A 23,747-nucleotide genomic window follows, 5' to 3' on the forward strand; every position below is an offset into this window, starting at 1 on the left:
ATTAAAATTACTAGTAGCAGTAATATCAGTAGCAGAATATCAACAGCATTATGTACATGTTGCCTTTTACTTACGGTTTACAGTTTTGACTGGTAATATTGGGTTTACCCTCTCTGGGGAGGCAGCATTTTCTTCATCTGTCACATATTCAAAATTAATGATGAACATCATAGCCACGCCCTCTTGGTTTTTCACTGGAATTATGTGAGTGTTACAAATGAAAGTGGACCCTAAGGAGATGAAAAATGAATGTTAGGTCAATGTTAGTAATATTAAAATTATAATAAACCTTTAGAATTTTCTATCATAAATGTTAAAATTTAAGAAAAATAATTTGACTTTTATTTCATATTTCATTGCACATATATTTACATGAAAATGTACAAATTTTGCCATAAAGACCTTAAAGGCAAATTTGGGTACTTCCTTATGGAAAAACAACATCAAATCTCATTTGTCTCCACACCTACCATTGTAATAGTATAGGGGGAAAAGCATATTCTTTAACTTTGTAGAAAAATTCAGGCTTCTTATATATATTTTGATTAATTCTGATTTTGTATAAAATATAGCTATCTGAACAGAAAGATAACTCATTTGTGTCATCTTGATTTTAGTGCTAAATTATTTCTTTTTTTTTCTTTTAATTTCCTGGATATAAAATAGTAAGTTATTGACTGTATATATTCCAATACTTCTTTTCTTTTTATCTGTAAAATTCACAGTGCCCAAATTATAATGATTTTATTTGGTATGTAATCTGTTAGAAAATAAGAACAATATCTTGTATATATTACTGTGTTAATTTAATTCCTTAACTGAAAAGATGATATTCTTTTTAAAGCACAATTGTGGGGCTAATAAGATATATTTTATTAGACTTTTCTGGAAATGAGAAGAACAAAAGGATGACTCAGTTTACAATTAGCTACTGTCATCCATCCTCTAACAGAAAATCCAAGATCCAAGATTTAGAGAATTCTGTCAAGATGTTGATTTCTTTTAAATCAATTGACTTCTGACTAACTTCTTGAACCTGATTTCTAGAACTAAGTATTTCCTTAAAGTAGCTTACATCTTTACCCTCTGGATATTTCTTTTTTTTAGTCATGGTAATGGAAACCTCAGGTTAGGAATTTGTTTGGGTTCAAAAGTATTTTATTTTTAAAATGCAAAACTTCAGGAAAAGTTCTCAAGTATTCAGACAATAGAGCATTTTTAAACTTTTTTTTGACTAGCTGGAACCATCGTGAATCTTGAGGAAAATGGTGGTTCAGTGCAGAGAGAAGAGCAGGTTGGGAGCAAGCTGGACCTGGGTACAGAGGGAGCTGTGAGAAAGTAAGAGACCAGGAGCCTGAGACCAGGGGCATTGTCAAATAACAGAAGAATGTAGTTGGAAGCCCAACATCCCTAAGACCAGTGGATACCTGTATTCCAAAATGGTGTCCTATGCATGCTATAACTATTAAAAACAAAGTAAGTGTGAGAAAATTCTTTCCTCTTTTCTCATCCCTAAAACCTGGCTCCTACTGCCAGAGCTGAGAACAAAGACTATTGCTAGTATTACTATAGACTGAGACATCACAGGTGGAAGAGCTTTTGAGGGTGGGCCTAGAGATCTACTTACTATTTATGAAATTGTTTGTATGAGTGAACATGTTCTAATTTCTAAGGAACTGACTTAGAAAAACACTTTCAGAACATGGACTCTTGGTAAGTTGGGGATGTCTATGTGCTAGTTATGATTCAGATTTTTAAATGTCAATAGCCTGCCGGATTTGAAATGTAGAAGACCTTATTTATAATTAATCTCGTATTTTCTATAAATACGGCCATGGTTTTACAGATTTGAAAAACATTTCTTAAGAATGACATGCTGCACCTTCACAGTCTTCAGCTATATCTTCGATTCATTTAATAAAATAGTTAGCTGGAAGACTTGTCATAGTTTCCATGGTAACAAACGGGATGACTTTAGTAAACAGAAAATAAGCAATTTAAGACTGTTCCATTAGAACTAAAAATAGAATTGCTTCAGACCAGGCATTACAATACAAACTGGCTGAACAGAGAGACTGAGAAGATGCTAGAAATAGCCATTGTGTATTCTGCTAATGAACCAAAATACATATTGATTTAACCACTTAAAATGACATTTCTTAGATCATTTAGAATATCATTGTGAATTCACAGATTTGTTACTTAGCAGTTTCAAATCTTCCAACAATTGAAGTGTATTGCTGATTGTACCACAAGATATAAAGCACAGATTTTTAAGATATCAATAAATAAAAGATGTGGGAATAGAGTCCTAATAGGTTGGTAATAGAACACAGTAACTTTGCTTCTGGTAATAGGGGAAAAATCACGTATTGCCATACTAATGCTTGTAAATTTACTGGCTAGTGCTAAAAACCATAAAACTATAGTGCTTTATAAAAAAAGTTCAGTTACACGCATTGTCTCCATAGCATATTGAATATATGTAATTAATCTGGGATTTACTGCCCACTAGCATTGTTTCCTGTGTGTTTCTATTAAGCAATATATCTCTTCTAAAGTCAACTGAAAATTCACATTTACATTTTTTTCTCTTTTAGTTTTTGGATTTAATGTCTCCATCAATCTTGCAAAGCATCCTGGAAAGCAGATATTGAAAGGAGATACATGGAATTTAGAAGAGAAGGAGAATCAAATACATTTTATAGAGCAAAAACATTTTAGCTTGCATCATTTGCAAACTCCCAAGTTCTGTCAAGTTATTACTTTTCTAAAGTAACATTATCTTAAGAAGACATTACTGTGTGCTCCTAAATACTGTTCTTGAATGCAATATTGGGAGAGAAATGGAAATACGATCCAGCAAACACTAATCTAGCAATGAAGAAAAAAACCAGACATACTCAATAATATGTTAATTAGAGAACAAAACCAATCTAGAAAGAAAAAGTTCAACCACCTTGTTAAAATGAATCAGTATTCAAATGGAATTAATAGTGTTTGTTAAGAAGCTTATTTACAATAAAATTATCTAATAATTTTACAATTATACATGCAATTATACAAATATTAGTTAAACCCAGGTTCATTTCCATGTTTTGTCTCCTGAGTAAAAACATTCTCAAAACCAGGAAAAGCTGCTTAGGAGAATAATGCTCATTATAATAAAATGTCTAGTATGTTAATTTTTAATTGTGGCCATACAGCAAGCAAACTCAGGTAATCTGAATAATTTTTATTTTATTAATAAATTGGTGGTATATTCCTAGCTTTCTCATTTAAAAATAAAAGACCAGGACTCCTCCCTTTGAGCTACTTTAAAGATGTTTTATTCTACTGGTTTTTAAAAAATATTTTATTTATTTATTTGACAGAGAGAGCACACACAGTGGGAGCTGCAGGCAGAGGGAGAAGGAGAAGCAGGCTCCACAGGAAGCAAGGAGCTCAATGGGGTCTTGATCCCAAGACCCTGAGGTCATGACCTGAGCTGAAGGCAGGCACTTACTCAACTGAGACACCCAAGCATTCTATTCTACTTTTTTTGTATTCACAGGGCATACATATGTCCCCTAAAATCAATAAATGTGTATTGAGCACCTAGTGTTGGGTCACACACTGGTCTGGGTTCCCAAGTAGTGATGAGAAAAACAGCAATAAAAAAAACAAAGCTTCTGCTCTTATGGAATTTATATCATCATAATATATAAATGAATAGACACCTAATATATGAAATAAAAATAAGTACAATGAAGGAAGAGAGAGCAGAATAAGATGATAGATCATAATAGTAGTAAGGGAATGCATTTCTTTTGAAATGACATGTAAGCGAAGACATAAAAGAAGCAATGGAGTTCACTGTGTGGTCCATGGATAGAGTGCAGCTGTCAGAGAAAACTGCAAGTACAAAAGTCTTTAGTTAAAAGCAGGGTTGTAAGCTCAAGGAACAATGTGGAAGCCAGTGTAGCTAGTGCAGTATGTTGGTTGTTGGGTAGGATGTGGTTGAAAAGTAGGTGAGGTTGTAGGAGGAGTAGGGAACCACACCATGTAGAAGACTCATGCATGGATTTGGAACTTTCTTCTCAGTTACACAAGAAGGGTTTTGTGCAGAGGCTGAGATGACTTGACTTAAAACTACCCCTCTGACTTCTGTGTGAAAAATAGCTTGGGATACCAGCACAGAAGCAGGGATGCCAGTAGGAAAATATCACACTAATACTGACAAGCAGTAAGAGTTTCTGGACAAGGGTGGTGCTGAAGATGGTGAGAAAGGATCTATTTGAGATGGTTTTCAAGGTAGGGATTATAGGGCTTGCTGGTGTAATACATGGCATGTGAGGGAATGAGAGGGGTCATAAACAAGTCCAATCTTGGAGGTTGAGAAACTGGAAGAATGGAGATGCTCATTTATTAAAATGGGGAGGACTGTGGAAAGAGGTGGTTCTGGGAATTGTGTAAATCTATAGATTTGGGTTACGTTAGGTCTGTGGTTGCTTATTAGATATCTAAATGCAGATGTCTAGAAGGCAGTTGGGTATAGGACACTGCAGTTTGGTTCAGGGATTGATCCAAGCCAGACGTATGAACTTGAGAGTAATTAGGAAATGGATTATATTTAAAAATAGTACAAGGTCATCTAGGGAACAAATAGAGAAGTTGGATTTTTGAGCCAAACATTAAGGGACTACAACATCAAAGAAGGGAAGATGGAAAACCAAAGAACATTGTAGAGGAGACATAGAAGTGGGAAGCAAATTCAGAGTTTAGTGCACTGGGGGCTAAGAGAAGGAAGTATTGCAAGAGGAGGGCATGAATCAACTACAAAAAACTTGCTAATAGGCTCAGTGAGAGCTAAGAAAAGATCAGGTCAAGGGTAACTTCTTTTAGTAAATTAGGTAGATTAGGGGCTAGGAAACTGTTTGGAATACATGTAAGAATGAACAAGAATAGGAATGTACAGTGGGTACCTGGCTAGCTCAGTTGGTAGAGCAGGTGACTCTTGATCTCAGGGTTGTGAGTTCAAGGTCTACATTGACTGTAGAGCTTACTTTAAAATAAATTCTTTAAAAAAAAAAGAACAGAAGTGTACACAATTACAGGAAAATCTTTTGAGGTGTTTTACTAAAAAGGTGATCAGGAACTGGGGCTGGTAACTAGAAAAGATTTTGAAGTGATCAGACATTGGATTTTTTTAGGTTGAGAGACACTACAGCATATTTATATACAAATGGAATTAATGTGTTTACTGATTACATTTCAAATTTTTGTTGCATAACAAAATTCAGTATTCGGTCCCACCATTTGGTAAGATCAGTAAAAGTCTAACAGTAATTTACAAGACAGTAATTTTCTAATTTTTGTTTCCTTAGTCAAGTGCAACTCGACTTTAGTGTTAATTAATTTTCCATGTTTTTGAACCTGTAGAAAATAGTTTATAATCTATTGCTTGAGAGTATCACTCTCTAATCAGAGTGTCTGAATCTGAATCCTGGCTCCATCCTTTAACTGCTGAGTAAACCTTGGATGATTTTAGAAATGCCACAGCAACTCAGTTTACTCTTCTTTACAATGAAGGGGATTCTAACTTCATAGAATTGTTCTGGGGACCAAATGAATTAATACCTGTGTACTGTGATATTAGAATAGAATTCTCCCTTTCTCAATTTTCACTCATGTGATATGCTAATAACTATCAAGGAACTAAAGTGAGAACAATGTCTTTTCAATTCACACATGCAGATTATGAAGGAAATAGCTACAGAGCCTTTATATCCAGGATGTTAGAACAGATAGGGAGAGGAGAGTGGTGAGAGGATTGGGGAAGAGATGTCTTTGGAGAGGACTGGCCCATTGCTGTGAGCTTCCTTCCTTCCATTCACAAGAGCTATCACTTTCCAAGGCCAGGCTTAATGAAAGGATTTTAAAGGCCCCCTCTAGGACCTTTGAAATATGTTTTTTGAAGATGAGAGACATGGAGAATTGGTATTTGAAAGCTATGTGGATGAATGGTGGGCCATAGTGGGAACTCAACCATGAGGGTGTAGAGGGCCAAAAAGGAACAACCTCTCAATTTCTGTGGCAGAGACAATGGGAATAATTATTGGGACAGGCAGGTATAACCAAGTATTGGCAGAAGGGCCTCATGGTCAAGTCTTCTGGACCAGGAGTGGGCACGGGGTCTTCCAGGGGTGGGGATGAAGGAACTGCAGAGGAAGAGAGAGATAACAAACTACCAGACGCTGGAGGCCAAGGAGGAAATAGGCAAGAAACTCCAGAGTGCAGGGATAGAACCAGCAGGGGAAGGAACCTTAAGGGAAGCAGAGTCCTGCAAGAGTTCTGAAGAGCCTATCTAGGAAAGACAGTGTCAGCTCTGCCTTTTGGCCAGATCCAGAGAAGGCAAATACAACAGACAAGTATGGACTGTCCTGCTCTATAATCTTTCTGCCTTCAGTGTCCACTATAGCCAAACTATAGAAAGAACCTAGATGTCCATCAACAGATGAATGGATAAAGAAGATGTGGTATATATAGACAATGGAATACTATGCTGCCATCAAAAGAAATGAAATCTGGCCATTTGTGATGACGTGGATGGAACTAGAGGGTATTATGCTTAGTGAAATAAGTCAATCACAGAAAGACAATTATCATATGATCTCCCTGATATGAGGAAGTTGAGAGGCAACGTGAGGGGCTTGGGGGGTAGGAAAAGAATAAATGAAACAAGATGGGATTGGGAGGGAGACAAACCATAAAAGACTCTTAATCTCACAAAGCAAACTGAGGGTTGCCAGGGGGAGGGGGTAGGAAGAGGGTGGTGGGGTTTTGGACATTTGGGAAGGTATGTGCTATGAAGTGTGTAAACCTGGCGATTCACCGACCTGTACCCCTGGAGCTAATAATACATTATATGTTAATAAAAAAATAAAAAATAAAAAAACAAAGAAACTAAAATATATATAATCTTTCTACCTTTTCGTCTTCTACTTGGAGGGAAACAAAGAGCAACCAGAGTGTGGGAAGAGGGTAATGGTAAGAGGTTGAAGCTGACTTTCCATTGCATTCTGACCTGAAGCTGGTTGAGAGTTGAAATTTTAAAGCCAAATCACCATCCGAAGACAGGGATCAATTAACTCTAGTGAATAAAGTTAAATGGGATGATGAAAAACAAAAGCTACATTTTGTTCACAATCCAAGCTTTTCACTGACCGATAAAACTCATATACATGTAAAGCTCTTAGAATAGTACCTGGCATGGAGCAAAACTCAACAAGGTGAGCCATCATTTTTGCCTCTTATTAGAGGATCTCCAGAGAGATCTCCAGTTAACTTTCAAGGCTCTCTGTGTAAATTTCCTCCAACCTTTTGTCATTCTGGAAACCAAAAGCTACACTGTTTGTATCTTGGGGCACCAATTGGAGATTATTTTTCTCTGCACTGACTGGTTTAGTGAATGCCTGAAAGTTTGTGATACCCTATTTTCTGGTAAACTAGGGGACACTTTGGTGTTTAAAAAATACCTTTAGAGACCTGCCGTAGAGGAAAAACAAAAGATCGCAGCCTCAGGATACACAGGCCTCATCAAAGAGGCAGCATTGTTATCTTGAGTTGAAAAACCTTTTAGAAAAGCAGAGGGGATCATTGCACTTCCTAGAAAAAGAGAGCAACCCAGGCACAAACGAATTCAGGTGGAATCAAGGGGAGGCAAAAATAGGAAACAAGTCAAATTTGTACTTGGCTTTTCTGAATCTAATGTTTCCTTTTATTTCTTTCAGCACTTCTTACATCTTCCTCTGCTCTCTCCAGGCCTCCAAGGTGAAATATGATGCACTTGTTCTTATCAAGGAGGAGCATCATGAAATATATTAATTTCACATAAGATTGTTAAGGGCATAATGGATTACTAGTCTTAGGAAATTATTTTTTAAAGGAGAATAGTGAAAAACAACACTTAACTCAAGATGAACTCCAATGTAGCCTCCATGTAAAAGAAATATTTTGGTTGTATAGATAAGATCATCCAGATATCTCTCAACTCACACCATATATGTAATTGCCTGCTGATATCGATGTCACTGTAGAACAGAAGACCATAATGGAGTCCCAAAACAGAACTAGAAGAAATTTCTATGACTGGAGAGTTCATGGGCCATTGTTTAGCCATTTAATTATTTTCAACAGATGTTTTCCCATTGTTGATAAGAAGAGCAAATACATAGGGACTTCATTTGTACTCATAATCCACTTTGAGAATGCATCCCTAGGTTTGCAGAATAACTGAGCTGTGAAAATGTTCTATTTATAGCACATTTATAACCAGACTGTAAGCTCCCCAAAGACAAGATGTTATCAGTCCATGCACACAAGCCTCAACATATTACAGGAGTTCAGTGAATATTTGCTGGCTACTTTGCTTTCTTCCTGAGAGTGAGTTGTTTGTGAAAAGCTGCCCACAGGAGATGACCCTTGAGCTAGGCCAGAGCAGCATTTGTGACTGTGGTGGGTAGTGGCCTACAGTCTTAAGAAGATGGATTTGAGTTATAAAGAGAGACGTGGGTTCTAAACTTGATGAGTTATTTCACTTCTCTTTGTCTTGTCTTGACTTTTTCTCGCACATTCAGAACACCTATACTTCTCTTTTAAAGTTGAAGCACGAAATGAGAGCATGCATTTAGAGTTCAGTGCCTAGCATAGAGTAGGTACTCACAAATGGTAGCTTATGGGAAAGTAATCTTTTAATACATTTTAGTAGGTTTAGAAACTGAATATACCTAAAGTGTTACTCTTATAAGAGGCCAGGGAATGTGGGGCTTGAGCTTTTCAGGCTGAGTAGGAGTAAACTTGGAGAAGAAGGAAGTTTCATGGAAAAGAAACATGAACAATTCAAACCAATTTCACTCTAACAACTAATTATTCAGAAACCACTGTGTGTCAGGCACTGTTCTAGGTGCTACAGGTTCAACAAAGAACAAAACTTAGCTAAATCCCCTCATGTAGTTTATGATCTAGTGGAGTTGGGGGAGACAGAAATAAGTCAGTAAAATACAGAATAGATTGAAGGGTGATAGTATCATTGAACACCAGAGAGAAAATAAAGAAAGGGATAGTGAGTGCTGCGAATAGGGAAATGTCTGTAACTTTTAGTAGAGTAGGAAAGGCCTCCCTGAGAAGGTTACGTCTGAGTAAAGAACTCATGATGAAGTTGAGAAGTGAATCATGAGGGTATCTGGGGAAAGAGGTAACAACACATGTGAAAGCCCTGCCTGGTGTGGGGCTGAATTACATCTTCTAAAATTCATACACTGAAGCCCTAACCCCAGTGTGACTGTATTTGGAGACGGGACTTACAAGGAGGTAATTATGGTTAAATGAGGTCATAACGGTGTGGACCTAATCCAAAAGGACTAGTGTCCTTGTAAGAAGAAGAAGAGATACTAAGAGTGTGTGTGCAGAGAGGAAAAGCCATGTGAGGAACCAATGAGAAGACAGCCCTCTGTAAATCAAGTAGAGAGTTTTCACCAGGGACTAACCCTGCCAGCACCTCGATCTTGGACTTTGAGCCTCAAGAACTGTGAGAAAATGTATTTCTATAATTCAAACCACCCAGTCTGTAGTACTTTTTTATGGTGGCCTGAGCTTATTAGGATAGGCCCTGAGGCTGAGGAGCAGACGGTCAGTGTGGCTAAAACCGATTAAACTGAGGGGAAAGTGGTGAGAGATCCAGGGCTGAGCAACAACAGAGCAGGAAGAGGGGAGAACAGCAGAAGAACAAACCCCCTGTGGGCACTGTAATGCCTTCCACCGACAAAGGGAAGCCACTGAATGGATTTTAAAAAAGGGAAGTGATAGCTTCTGGCTGCTGTAAAGACATGGACACATGAAGCACTTAGTTTGCTAAGCAACTTGATCTGAACAGACTAATAGTATACCAGGACATATCACGTGGAATGGGAAGTGATGGAGGAGGCTTTGAGGGGTAGAAGGTCGTTGTGAAAGTCTTCAATGTTCCTGGAATTCAGTCTTTTGAGGTTGTGGGTACAGTGAATTGTTTTAATCCTGAGAGTATCTTCAAAAGTAGTATTTTAGTACACACTTTGGACGTGGGCTGTTTTAGGTACTAGTGATGCCTTAGGGAAGAGAAATAAGTTCAAAAGATATAGATGCTATTTATTTGAAGAGACAGAAGGTACACTTAGAAAAACTATTTATTGGGGCGCCTGGGTGGCTCAGTCATCAAGCAGCTGCCTTCAGCTCAGGTCATGATCCCTGGTCCTGGGATCGAGCCCTGCATCGAGCCCCACATAGGGCTCCCTGCTCGGTAGGGAGCCTATTCTCCCACTCCCACTCCCCCTGCTTGTGTAACATCTCTCACTGTTGTCTCTCTCTGTCAAATGAATAAATAAAAATCTTAAAAAACAAAAACAAACAAAAACTATCAACAAGAATAATGGAATAGCCTATGGTTTAGCAGTCCTTATGGTTTGGGTCAAATGTTTACTGGGAGGCAAATATTCCAATACTTGCCTATTTCTCTTATTTCCCCAATCACATGGTTACATCTAAAGGAAGCTGACTAAGTGAAAGCAAATTGGAGGAAGTCATGTGAGCTAAGAAAGACATTTTATACAGAACCATTATTAACAAAAAGACTGAGCTGGCAAAAATTTGGCAGTGCACCTAACAATACATTAGGTATAAAAAAAGAAACAACATAATAATTACCAACCCATACAGTTTTAGCATCACAATCAGAGATCTAATGAAATCATAACAATTATGAACATACTTAGATAGTTGATGAAGTTGACAGAGTAACATGGGACTAGCAGTACCTTCGCAGAATATCCAGGAAGGATTATATAGATGCCTTTCATTCGAAAAATGAAGAACTAGCCCAATTTACACAATGCTCTTGTCACATTCACATTCTTGGTGGTAGTATTAGCACTGTCTGAGATGTCAACAGCATGAATAATTTATCTTTAATGGTTTCTAATTTTAGACAATTTTAAACATTCAGAAAATGCTGAGGCAATGCCAGTGAGTAGTAAATTTCTTGGATAGGGAGAACTGTGGAGCCCCTAGAACTGGAATAACCCAGCTCTACTGTTATTCATGGGGTGGCCTTGGGCAGGTTACTTAATCTCCCCAAACTCAGCTTCCTCATCTGTAAAATGAGGATAAGAAGGGAAAGCGCCTCACCTCATAGTGTTGTTGAGAAGGTGAAATTAGAGAATACTTGTAAAATAGGTAGCATGGAATCCGGTGTATAACAATTAAGCAATAAATGCAAGTTATTATTATTAACTGGGGTGGGAAAAATAAATTTCTTAACTTGAAGTGGTGGTTGAACTTCCCTCAAAGGTTCAATGATAAAACTGAGTGTTTCGACTCCTTACGGAGATTCAGTAATGAACTGATTACCTTGATCCCTTGACTTTGGATGATAAAATGCATCAAATGGCCATTGGAATGGGGTAGGAGCTTAGTAATTTAATTATCCACTATCTTTAGTATCTACTACCTTTAATTATCTACTGTCTTAAAATATGTCTCCTTAACTTTGAAGTGACAAGACCCTTGGGTTGATTTCCTATGTTTCTCTTGTCCCTATAAACTATATTATTGCCTCTAAAAAGAAAACTACAGACCAGGTAACTAACAAAAACAGAGCTCAGCCTATCTGGGCAGGCCCCACAGTCAGTGGAATTTGGTATATAGCAGGAATGTGTGAAACAATCTTTAATTCTGGGTTTGCTCTAGGAGTACCATAATTAGTATTTGAAAGCACATGTTAGGAAGAAGGGTAATAATAACAGCTAACATTTATTGGATGCCAGCCACCGTTTTAATGGCTTTATATGCATTAATATCACTTGCATTTTTACAAATGATGATGGCACCATTATCATCCCTATTATGTAGATGAAAAGTAAGCCATGCATATATTTTTTTTTTTCCTTGATCTTTGGGCACTCCTTCCCCTCACTGTGACTGGGGAGGAATACTTGGATTCCAATTCCTTCATCAGACTAAGACCCTGAATTCCATGATTTTTAAATCAAGTGTGTTCTAAGAGATTTTTATCTTTCATAAGTAATGGCCTGAGCTAAAACTCTTTCTTCCTTTTTCCCCCAGTCTTGCACATTGCTGTAGCACTCCGGATTAGGCAGACTTCCTTTCTCCTGCCACAGGAGAGGCAGTAAGTTGCCATGCACTTGCTGGGACTGCCTCAGCCCGGCATTTCATTTACTCCATTCAGTCCTATACTTCCTCATGCCCTTTCCACTGCTTTTCCTTTCCTATCAGCCTAGGCTTTCTAGGAATAAGGGTGTTCTACTCTGCTTCCTCAGTCTCCCTATATGATCTTACTACTGCTGTTAACAACTACATAATTAAGTCATGGTTACTATTTTCTGAATGATTTCTATGTGCCATGTGTTTCTCATGAGAAAATGTTATTTTAGAGAAGTTTCTGAAGTAGGTAGTAGAACCAGGTTGGAACTCTGAACTTTCCAGCTTTTACTCTTTCTCCTACGTCAGTGTTTCCCATAGAGTGAGATGTTAATAGGGGTTATTGGAAAAGTGTTTTCTTTTCTTTTTTTTTTTTTTAAAGATTTTATTTATTTATTTGAGAGAAAGAGAGAGAGAATGAGAGAGAGAGCATGAGAGGAGAGAGGTTGGCGGGAGAAGCAGACTCCCTGCTGAGCAGGGAGCCTGATGTGGGACTCGATCCTGGGACTCGAGGATCATGACCTGAGCCGAAGGCAGTTGCTTAACCAACTGAGCCACCCAGGCACTCCGGAAAAGTGTTTTCTGTAATCAATCCAGTTTGGGAAGTGCCTCTTAGAGGAGATGCTCGGGGTACATTATAGCATTAGAAATTTTGAGAAGCGCTGCAAAAATAAGCATGTTTACTCTGTTCAATCCAGCACATCTCAAATTTATTTGACTCTGAAGTACTAAAGAAATTTGCAATAATATGTAGCTCCTTGCAAAGCCATTGGAAAATACTGAATTGTGTCACACTCCCTATCTGTTTCAAAGACACCCTTCTGAGAGGGAGGAAAGTATATACCATAGCTGTTTATAGGAGAGGAAGAAACTGCAGAAAACACAAGGCTGAGGCAGGAGGAGAAAGAGATTTGCAAAGGCCAGTGTCACCTACTTAATGTATTGTGCTTGGTATTGGTCCTGATCTGAGCGTTCAGAAGCCCAGCCAAAACAGCATTGTCATGTTTGATCACGTATCTTGTGGTGATGATTTCCCCATAACCTAGCTCTAAGTTGAAAGGTTATCACTAAATATGAGAAATATTTCATATCCTATGTCCTACTACTTAACAGAGCTTAGGTTTTATAATGTAAAAACCCTAATTCAGTAATTCATTGGTATTCTGCACCAGAAATCACATGAGATAACTCTGATATCTGCAAGGAAATATTTTCACTGTGTTTCCTTAGGAGTCATTCCTCCTCATTTTCAAAATATGGGGATATGAAACTTATAATTATTTGTTTACTCTCACTCCTTCCTATTGACACATTTTCTGTTAACATTTATGCTCAGGTGTTAGGTTGTTTTCATACTTATAAGCTTGATTATTGAAAAAAACAAGTTCAACTATTTTTCTATTTTCTTTATGAACCACTAATAAATTATTTGGGATATTGAAATTAGAAAAGTAAAACTCCTACATCTTGTCTGGCTAGTAAATAAGATCGTGTCTTGAGATGTGCTATTATGATTATCCACGGCCCAGTCTTGGTTCTTGTTTCATTTTGGAGCTGTTTGGATTGAATTAGTGTCTTGGTATTAATAATTGTTAGAACAAGCTGAGGCTGACTTACAGTGCTGTATTCAATGTCCAAGCAAGCCAACTCTGTATTTGTAATGAGGAATTTTGGGACACATTTGTGACAATTTTTAATACTTTGTGGTTTTTACACTCAAGTAAATATTTGGTTATTTGGTTCAAAATTTTTTGTAACACATACTCATGTTACCAAGTTGCAAATGTATCTACAGAAAGCTCATCACACTAAACTATCATTTTTTCAGTAAAATTGCATTAATACTTAACAGACTGGACGGACTCAGAATATGAGCAAATTTGCACATCTCCAGAGTATTTACACATTACTGTCAAGGTCAAACGTAATTAGAATCCCAAGCATCACTGTTTGGGTGTCATTGCTAACTAAGCCTATATGTGTCACATGTGTGGTATGCTCCATTCATGGTATACTTGTGACTGCTGAAAAGAATTATATATTTTCTGCTCACACTAGATTTGCAACTTTGGAGCAAGAACATAAGTTATAAATAATACAAGTTTATTTCATATCTTAGAATGAGTAAAATATATTTTAAATCAATAAATTTTAAAAAGAATGTGTGAGGTAACTACCATGTGCGAGGTACTAGATCAGAAATTGTAGGAGTTACAAACACAAATAAAAAAGGAAATTTTCATCAAAATAAAAAAAAAAAAAGAATCCACTCATGAGTGTGTGCTATACTCAAGAAGAGGACAAGCCATTCATGGAAAAAGGCATCCTTTCAGCTGGACCTTAAATGACTGTGATGGGCAGAAATTGGGAGGGAAAGAGCTAGAAATGAAGAAGGTGAATCTGGGGCAAAGGGAGTGGTGTGTGGTCCCCTCTGGGGCAACCAATTCAATTACCTCATGCCTCATGTTTCTGATTTTAACAACAACAAGAAATAGGTACCTGCTATTAAACAATTGCTATTGACCAGTTATCCTGGTGAGTCCCGCACTTGACCTTATTTAATCCTCATGAGAACCCTAATGGAGTACCTATAGTAAATATCCCCACTTTATGGAAGACCTTGAGTCCTGGAAAGAAGCAACTTCCCCCAAGTCACACACCCAGTCCGTTGGTGAGTCAGGGTAATGATCTCAATGCCACCATCTTCACACAGCACAGTGAGGCCTTTCTCCCCTACTTATCTATAGGTCACACAGAGCTCTATAGTCTTCCAGGGTTGGACTTGAGCACACAGCTTCAGGATGCTAAGAGATACCCTCCACTTCATTCAACACAGGATGAAGGAACATTTTAAAACACCAAACAAATCACAGAAAGTGGTTCAGACCTCTTTTAAGAGTGCTCTGTAGTGAGTACGGGCCTTAACTGGGTTAAAAGTAGGCTCCATAGGCCTGCCTGGGACAAAAGCCATAGAAGCAGAAAAAAAATGAAATTGAAGTTATCTCTCCAGGTAACTTAGCCCTCTTGTCTCATAAAATTTTCTATCCTGTTTGAGCATTACAACTTTGGATTTTCATTTTTATTTTTTGAATGCCTAGACTATTTTTACAGAACAGCAGATGGAGCAGAAAGGATGTCCTGGAAACTAGTGACAAATGGGTTTTTACTCCCAGTGGCAGTGTTTGGGGAACACCCTCTTCTAGGCTTTGACACCAGGCTTGGGGGCAAGTGACTACTACAGATGTTCCCTGCTCCCTCAGGCGGCCCAAAGCGTGGGCCTACAGCAGAAGCCGATGGCACGGATTTCTTTGTAATGGCTCCCATTGCCCTGGATATATATTTCTGAATACAGCTGCACAGCAGGAGAGAGTTTTTATTTCAAATTCACAATGTCCTCCCTCATTCATTGTTGCTTTTGTATTTTACCCACATCAGGATTCGTGACCTAGTATATATTTCTCGAGATAGCAAAGCAGCATCTTCTATGGTCCATCTGTCCATTGAGTCCAAGAGAAAAATGTGGCTGGGGACAATCTGATTTGTGCACCCAGAAACATACGTTTATCTGAGGGGCAGGATGTACTTTCTGTATCCATGAGAGGTTGTGTAGAGTAGCAGATAAGCATAAAGCTTCTGCATCGGACTGTCTTTTGAACTTGGAATAAGTTACTTAACTGCTCTGAGACTCAGTTTTCTCATCCAAAAAATAGGGATGATTTTACCCACTTCATAGTGTTATTGTGAGGATTAAGTGAGCTAATATCTGCAAAAGGCTTAAAATATTGCCTTATACATGGAAAAAAATGTTAGCTATTATTACCATAAAAAAACTATCAAATAATAATTTTGAATTCTATAACTAACACGTCATTATCTGAAAGATAGAGCTAAACTGTTTCTTCAAGTTAAGGGGAAGGAACAAAACGTGCTTATAATGTACTCACTTCCCTTGTGAGCATCTAACTGCCCATACACACCCCGTATTTCTGGTTCTTTTGGCCTCTAACTGTACCTCTCCCTCCTCAGACCTTGCTTCTGGTTCTAAGCTTCTCCTAGCTTTTATCTCTTAGGAAAATTTATAAGTCCATATTTTATCGAAGGGTCTTGCCTAAGCACTTGTTGACAGAAATAAATGGGGCTTAATTTTCAAATAAAAGAATAAATCTCAGCTCTTGTGCCTGAAAATCTTTGGCAGATGAGCCCTATGCTCATTTGGTTTTATCCATAACTAGAAATATGTTGGACATAAAAGCTGGGTTAGTTCCATCAGCTGAAGTTTAAGCCTTTAGCTTCTCCAAACAGAAACCTCCATCTAAATACCGATGATTCCTTTTCGCCTGATGAGTTTGTAGCTGACTCGTGACTGTCTGTCAACACCTTACTTCACTTAATCTATGTGCACTTGAAGGAAGCTACCCTGGAGATAAAGTCCTATATTAGAGAAGATTCTCTAAAGAAGGAAATTTCAATTACTTTGATGAACCAATGAGACAGACGTTTTGATGGCAATGGAAATTTACCACCCTTTAAACGGTAAATAACTGAAGAAAAAATTAAATTGAGCACACTGGTGAGATTTCAATAGATATTATAAAATAAATGGCAAGGCTGATTTGTCATGTATATATTTGAGAAGAAAAAGATTAGAACTTTTAAGACGAAAAGACTTAATTTACTAGATTTATTTTTTCTGTCACAGTAAATGGCTAGGGATGAAGAGAGCAGGCAATATTATATATCATTGAAGCTAACAAGAACAAGGAAGGAGCCAACATTTGGTTATCTACTAACATCACTACAAAAAAATATAACAGGAAGACTTTGTACCCAAATTTCAATTCACAAGAAGAAAATTAATTGATTTTATCGATATTTTTAAAAATGTTGCTCCTTCTAAGAACTGCACTTGAGAAGTAATCAGTATTTTAGTCTCTACTTGCGGATTTTATGGAAAACCTCCCAGAAAGATGATATCAAGTTGCATCTTAGTGGAGAATGCACAAATATTTCTAAATTCATCTCAGAAGGCAAGGTGTAGAATGCTTGGTAAATATAGACAGTGAATGGTAACTCATAACCAAGCTAGAAGGAAAGTAATTGAACAACGGCATATGTTCCTCCTCAGCCGTGCCCCCTTTGGGAAGGCAGTGAGATGGGCTGTCAGTGTTGGCATTTCTGTTGAATTTATTCAGTTTGCCTTTTAGGCTTATTCTCAATCCCTCTCCTCCTGTTCAGAATGGAGAGAAGATGCTAACAGGACTGCCTCATCCTCTGGCTTCTAGTTGGTTTTTAGCCCATAGTGATCTCCAGCAAGAGATTGAAGGGAAGGAAGAGAGAGATGGAGTATTTTTCCCCAGATTCTCCCTCTACTGGGTTGCAGTTTGGGATGCACCCCTCACTAAATTCATAGTTCCTGTGAGCCCTCAGCACATGGATCTGTCTCAGGATTCCAAAAGCTATCATTCCTTCTGCTTGACCCTTCTAATGACCCTTCATGGTTACTAAGCCCGGGACATTGCACTGTTTCTTGTTGCTTCTCCTAAACCCTACCCTCATTTTTGTAAATGGCTCTTTCATGAACTCTCCTCAAATCATCCAATTTGAGTGTTCCAAAAATATTTGGATACTGATTCATACAGGATAAAAATATTACTAGACAAGGAATGTAAGTGAAAGCAGACATTCCATATTTAAACAATAAAGATGTAGCAAAATATGGGTGTGATGAGAATCAGTTGGAAATGTTAGACAAAAAGAATCTAAAAAATCAGGCCAGATAATAATAATAATAATAATAATAATAATAATAATAATAATAGTAAGTGCACTACTTTTGTCCCCATACTGATTGGCAGAAATCTTAATCAGGCGTATCAGATATATGGAGCAAAATTACTTTCCAAGATTAATTCCTTTAAAACTTAAGCAGAGATGAAACATGATAGATCTAGTTCTGAGCGGTGGTCAGAGGATGGCAAAGCAATAAATAGTACTAGCCTAATCAAATTCAACATTTTAGTGAAAGTGAGAGGAACTAAAAATAACCATCAGGAGAGTACTTAATGATGGAAAACAAGCAAACAGAAAAACCTGACAGAAGATTTAAAACATTTTTTATAAAGTACTCATTAATATCCCAGGGGAAACTTTTAGATCACTTAAAAGCACCACAGTGCGTTTCCAAGAAAATAACTTGACCACAAGCCCTGCATGACCCTACATGACTTCAAGGAAGAAAACAAAAAAGTTAAGACATTTTTTCCAAAATGAAGAAATTGTGAAAGAAAATTAAGGCACCTAGTAAAAGTGAAAAGTGAAGTGTAAAAAAATTAGGCCAAAAATAATTTGAGAAGTACTTGCAAAGAATTTTTAGGCACTTAATTAAGTTAAATGAGTTATTTAAAGGCTAAAAAAAAAGAAAAAGAAAAATCAAAGGAGATAAACTGGGGAACAAATGTGATCACTGAAGGCACATTCAGTGTAGAAAAGGAAACTCAGTTAAAGATCATTCTACAGGGGCGCCTGGGTGGCTCAGTGGGTTAATCCGCTGCCTTCGGCTCAGGTCATGATCTCAGGGTCCTGGGATTGAGCCTGCTTCCTCCTCTCTCTCTGCCTGCCTCTCTGCCTGCTTGTGATCTCTCTCTGTCAAATAAATAAATAAAATCTTTAAAAAAACAAAAGATCATTCTACAACACACAAAGGAGTTAAAGAACCATGTGTAAGTTCAGCTCATCAAATGTATTGCACAAAAGTAATTTAATAAGTCACCTTCCATGACCAAAATTTAAAGTACTGAAGGTAGGGTATTGGTGACTAAAGTACGTAACGTATTACTTTAATGTGCAATGTGCTGGTAAATGTGATTCCCATGTTAAGCATTTAAGAGGGATCAACAGATTAGAGCAGTGTTTCTATGCCAGGCAAGCTGTTGGCAATGGTTATAAATTGTAGGACACTAACGCCCTATTTGAGAATAATGTGTTGGTGGAAAGGTAACACTTTTCTATAAGGCAAAATCTGGTCTGTTTCATCTGTTGGGTATTTTTTAGCTTAAGTAAATATCAAGCAGGACCAAAATGAAAAGAGAAGAGGAAGAAAACAATGGGATAGAAATTGTTAGCTGGCCACTCTGGACCTAGCACTGTGGGAGGGATTTTAACAAATCCATTAAATACTAACAGTGTTTTGGGGTTAAGAATTAAGTCTCCATTTTACAGAAGGTAACAGGGCTACATAACCACATCACTAACTGTCCAAGTTGGAATTGCCAGGGAGAAGTAGAATCCATACTCCTGCCCAGGTCTGTCTGGTTCTAAGTACCCTGTTTGTTTCAGTAAATTCATTTAGACTACTTAAAAATTCTTAACAGATATTTATCAGAGATTTTAGGTTTTATTTTTTTATTTTTTTAAAGATTTTATTTATTTATTTGACAGACAGAGATCACAAGTAGGCAGAGAGGCAAGCAGAGAGAGAGAGAGAGAGGAGGAAGCAGGTTCCCCGCTGAGCAGAGAGCCCAATGCGGGGGCTCGATCCCAGGACCCTGGGATTATGACCTGAGCCGAAGGCAGAGGCTTTAACCCACTGAGCCACCCAGGCGCCCCGAGATTTTAGGTTTTAAAAAATTGAATGTCAGTCTTATCTGGACAGTGTTTTGCGAAGATAAAAGAGCTGATTCAAAAATAAGAAAGAAGAAAAGGATAGGAACAATCAGGCATTTCTATCCCTGGAATCATTAACAGTGTTTGCTAGGCAGAATTCTAAGATGCCTCTTGTGTGCATACCCTGAATAATTCTAGTGACACTGAATATCATCAATCTGACCCTTACAAGTAGTTTATGTCACATGGTACAGTTGACTTTAAGAAAGGGAGATTACCCATGTGATTCTCACATAATCAATTCGAACCTTTAAAAGTAGAGCTTTCTCTCTGGCTGGTCACAAGAGGGAGAGCCTTCTCTGACTTCTGGCCTGGAAGAAAGCAAACACTCACGTTTGAACTCTCAGAGGGGAAGCCCCTAGCAAGCTGCATGGGTGCCAACCTGACAGCTAGCAGGAAATGGATTCTGCCATCAACCCTTGTAGTTGAAGAGAGCTTCAACCCAAATGAGAACCACAGCCCTGAGATGATAGCTTGATATCAGCCTTGTAAGATCCCGAGTAAGAACCCAGTCATACTGTGCCTGGACTTCTGACCCATAGAACCAAGTACTAATCAATTGTTCAAAGCTGCTAAGTTGTATTTTATCATGCAGCTTTAGGAAGCTAATGCACAATAAAAACTACTTCTGGAATTTGTCTTATTTGATATTTTTATAAAAGTTCAGGGGACTGAACAGTAGAATTACAGAAAGACTTTGCATATACCAAAAGTTTGATCTGTGGGGAATACACAGAAGGGAAACTGAGTTATGTGGACTGTGTGAAATGGCAGAAGTTTCGGTTGGGGCTTCAGGAAAGGCATTTCAGGAACGATTAATCTCGATGATATTTTCAAGATAATGGATGTGACTCAACCATCAATTAGGATTCATTAAAGAGCTACAGTGCACATTTTCATTGTTGCCTGTAGACATGGCTCAATATGCTACTGTTGTGAAGATCAACAACATTTCTGAGTATCCTCAGGAAGGGTGATGGAAACTAGAATCAAAAGGTCTAGAAAAAATATATGGTTAATTCTTGATAATGTGAAGAGTTACCTTTCTTAAACATCAGGAAATGCTTAAGTGATAGACCAAGTCCCCAGATGAGAAAGTAAAATGAGCAATAATCCGAACTTTCTTCAGAAGTACATTTCACAACTATGCCCTTGATCTGGAGAATTAGAGATTGAGAAAGTATTCTCAAAATTAATTTAAAAAAAAAATAGAAGAACTTCAGAGAAGGTGTGTTGGAACATTCTGAGAGGCCAGTTAGTAAGAGAGGTTGCTTCTTTCCTTTCGGTGTATTTCTTCCACATTCCAGAAGCTAGATTGGTATAACACTCCTGACCACTTTCTATCCCTTTGGTCACCTTTGGGAAGGCAGAGAAATTTATCTGGTTGGTAAAATTTATGTGATATACTGGGCATGTTTGAATCAGCTGCTCTTTTTATCTCTTAAGAATAAGTCTGACCGAAGAGAGCACATTTTCTCCTCTGCATGTCTCTGAGTAGATAAAGCTGTTTTATTCTCAGGCTTAGTATGAAGAAGTCTAAAATTCCCCAAAATATAAGCCATAAACTCTACCCTAGCCTTTTTTTGAGTCATAAAGGTGAAATTTTGCTCCAGAAATCATATTTTTTTCTGTAATTTTTCCACTGGATAATTTACTGTGTGGTCGGGAAAGAGTACTTTTATTAGGTGTCCTCAAAGACCCTGACAACGAGCACAAGGTAGCACTTTCAATTATTACAAAGAGGAATTGTAAAACTTGAAGCTTAAACATAGTTTTTTTCTTTATAATTGATAGTATATTTAAGAAATTTGTTACTTTAAGAAGTATAGAGGATGGAATTACAAAGGACTTCAAGGAATGTTTAGTAAATCTAATTATTATAAATTTAAAAAGAATTAAGGCCAGGAGTACATCCCCACATTTCTAAGGTCATAAAATGGGGTTCTTATATCACTATGCATAGTATCCCTGGCACATTTTAACTCATTAGCTCATTATTCATGCAATAGTCTGAACTCATGTAGCATTTTTAATATTTGCAGAAATTTCCAGTGTTGGAAATATTTCTAATGTCAATATATAAAGCATAATATATATATTATATAGAAATCACCCATAATATATATATTATATAATACATCATATATATGAGTTATATATATGATATATAAGTATATATATAAATATATATATAAATATAAATATATATATATGATATATAAATCACCCATAATCCTCAACAAGAAAGATTTATAATCCTTGTGTATTTTTCTATATTCACTACTAACTTTATAACACCAAGTTTTTAGACTTTATAACATCAAGTTTTTAGTTACTAAATTCTTCATACAGAATGTGAATTTTGCTTTTAATGATTCTTCTGGGAGTTGTTAGTGCTTCTAGGAGCACTTTAACCAGTGGAAACGCATGACAAACAGTAATTAAACTTTTAAACACAAATCTCCCTAACAAGACAGTGACAAAAGATCTAAAACGAAGACCTTGATTAATTGCTAGGTTAAACATCTCATTGTCATAGTTTCCTGGACTCAGGAATGAAAAAGAATTATGGTGCTTTCATCTAGAAAATACAATGTAAAAACTCTCACTTTTCTCTTCACAGGAATTTAAGGAGTCAAAGGCAATGTATTGGACAATTCCAAAGGGCTCTATTACCCTTTTATCTGGATCTCTTCAGCATTTTTGAAAGGATTCTGCAATTTATTATACCATTTACATTGATGGTCTATTTCGTGGGATTCTATCATATTATTTGTATATTAACTTCCCAATTTAAGTATAAGATGAAGATATACCATTTCTTTTATTTGTTTATTGAAACACAACTCCTTCGTACACAAATGTTTTGTTAAAGTTTAATGAGTAAATAAAGTTCCTAGAGTACGTCCCACCGGTGAGAAACAACAGGGCTATGATTCAAACTGAGGTCAGACCTGTAGTATCTATGGTGGTTATCTTTGCCTACACACCGCTGGGATACTTCTTTACAATGTTTAGGGAATATTGTGTTATCAGTGGCTTAGGGATCCTAGTTCAATAAACAAGTCACTTTATCCTTGCCATAGCTATAGTGATAACATAAAATCATTATTACAAAAAACAATAAAAGGAAGGTAAAATTTACTTTGTATCTTTCACATGGTTTTAGAAGGATACAACTGGAATAAAAGCCTATGCAAGAAAATTGAGGGAAACAAGTGAGGTTGAGGATTGCAAAAACAGGCAGAAAATACAGTCACAGTGCTCTAATCAGAACTTAATCAGTTGTGAATGTTTGTAAAATGAGTGTTTCTAGCAGTCACACTCTTCTTCTTTTTTTTTTTTTAAAGATTTTGTTTATTTATTTGACAGAGAGAGATCACAAGTAGACAGAGAGGCAGGCAGAGAGAGAGGAGGAAGCAGGCTCCCCGCTGAGCAGAGAGCCCGATGCGGGACTCGATCCCAGGACCCTGAGATCATGACCTGAGCCGAAGACAGCGGCTTAACCCACTGAGCCACCCAGGCGCCCAGCAGTCACACTTCTTATCAAACCTACTTTATTATAAAGAAATTAGCTATGGAATTCTTTATAACAATGTACCTCATTGGTCATATAGTAGTTTCTTGTTGCTGCTATAGAAAATCACCACAAATTTAGTAGGTTAAGACAATGTAAATTTATTATTTTACAGTTTTGGATGTCAGAAATCCAAAATGGGTTGGCAAGTGGTGCCAACTTTGTTGGAAGGTGAAGTCTAGGAAACTTACTTTGGAGCTGTCTTGTCATAGCAAGCTTGATATTTTTACATGAATTTTGTTTATATGGTGGCAGACTAAAGGCTGGACTTAATAAC

At 37.2% G+C, this 23,747-nt stretch overlaps 1 protein-coding gene across 3 annotated transcripts in view; it reads right to left on the reverse strand.

The window, feature by feature from the left end:
• The window catches only part of KCNH7 (potassium voltage-gated channel subfamily H member 7), a 501,818-nt gene that overhangs the window by 165,398 nt on the left and 312,673 nt on the right, over positions 1-23,747 (reverse strand). For all 3 annotated transcript variants that reach the window (XM_047721924.1, XM_047721923.1, XM_047721922.1), the window contains exon 3: positions 75-230. In XM_047721924.1, coding sequence (XP_047577880.1) covers positions 75-230 — 156 coding nt within the window. The remainder of the gene's footprint in view (positions 1-74; positions 231-23,747) is intronic.

Source organism: Lutra lutra, chromosome 3 (assembly GCF_902655055.1).
Source record: "Lutra lutra chromosome 3, mLutLut1.2, whole genome shotgun sequence".
Taxonomy (NCBI): Eukaryota; Metazoa; Chordata; class Mammalia; order Carnivora; family Mustelidae; genus Lutra; species Lutra lutra.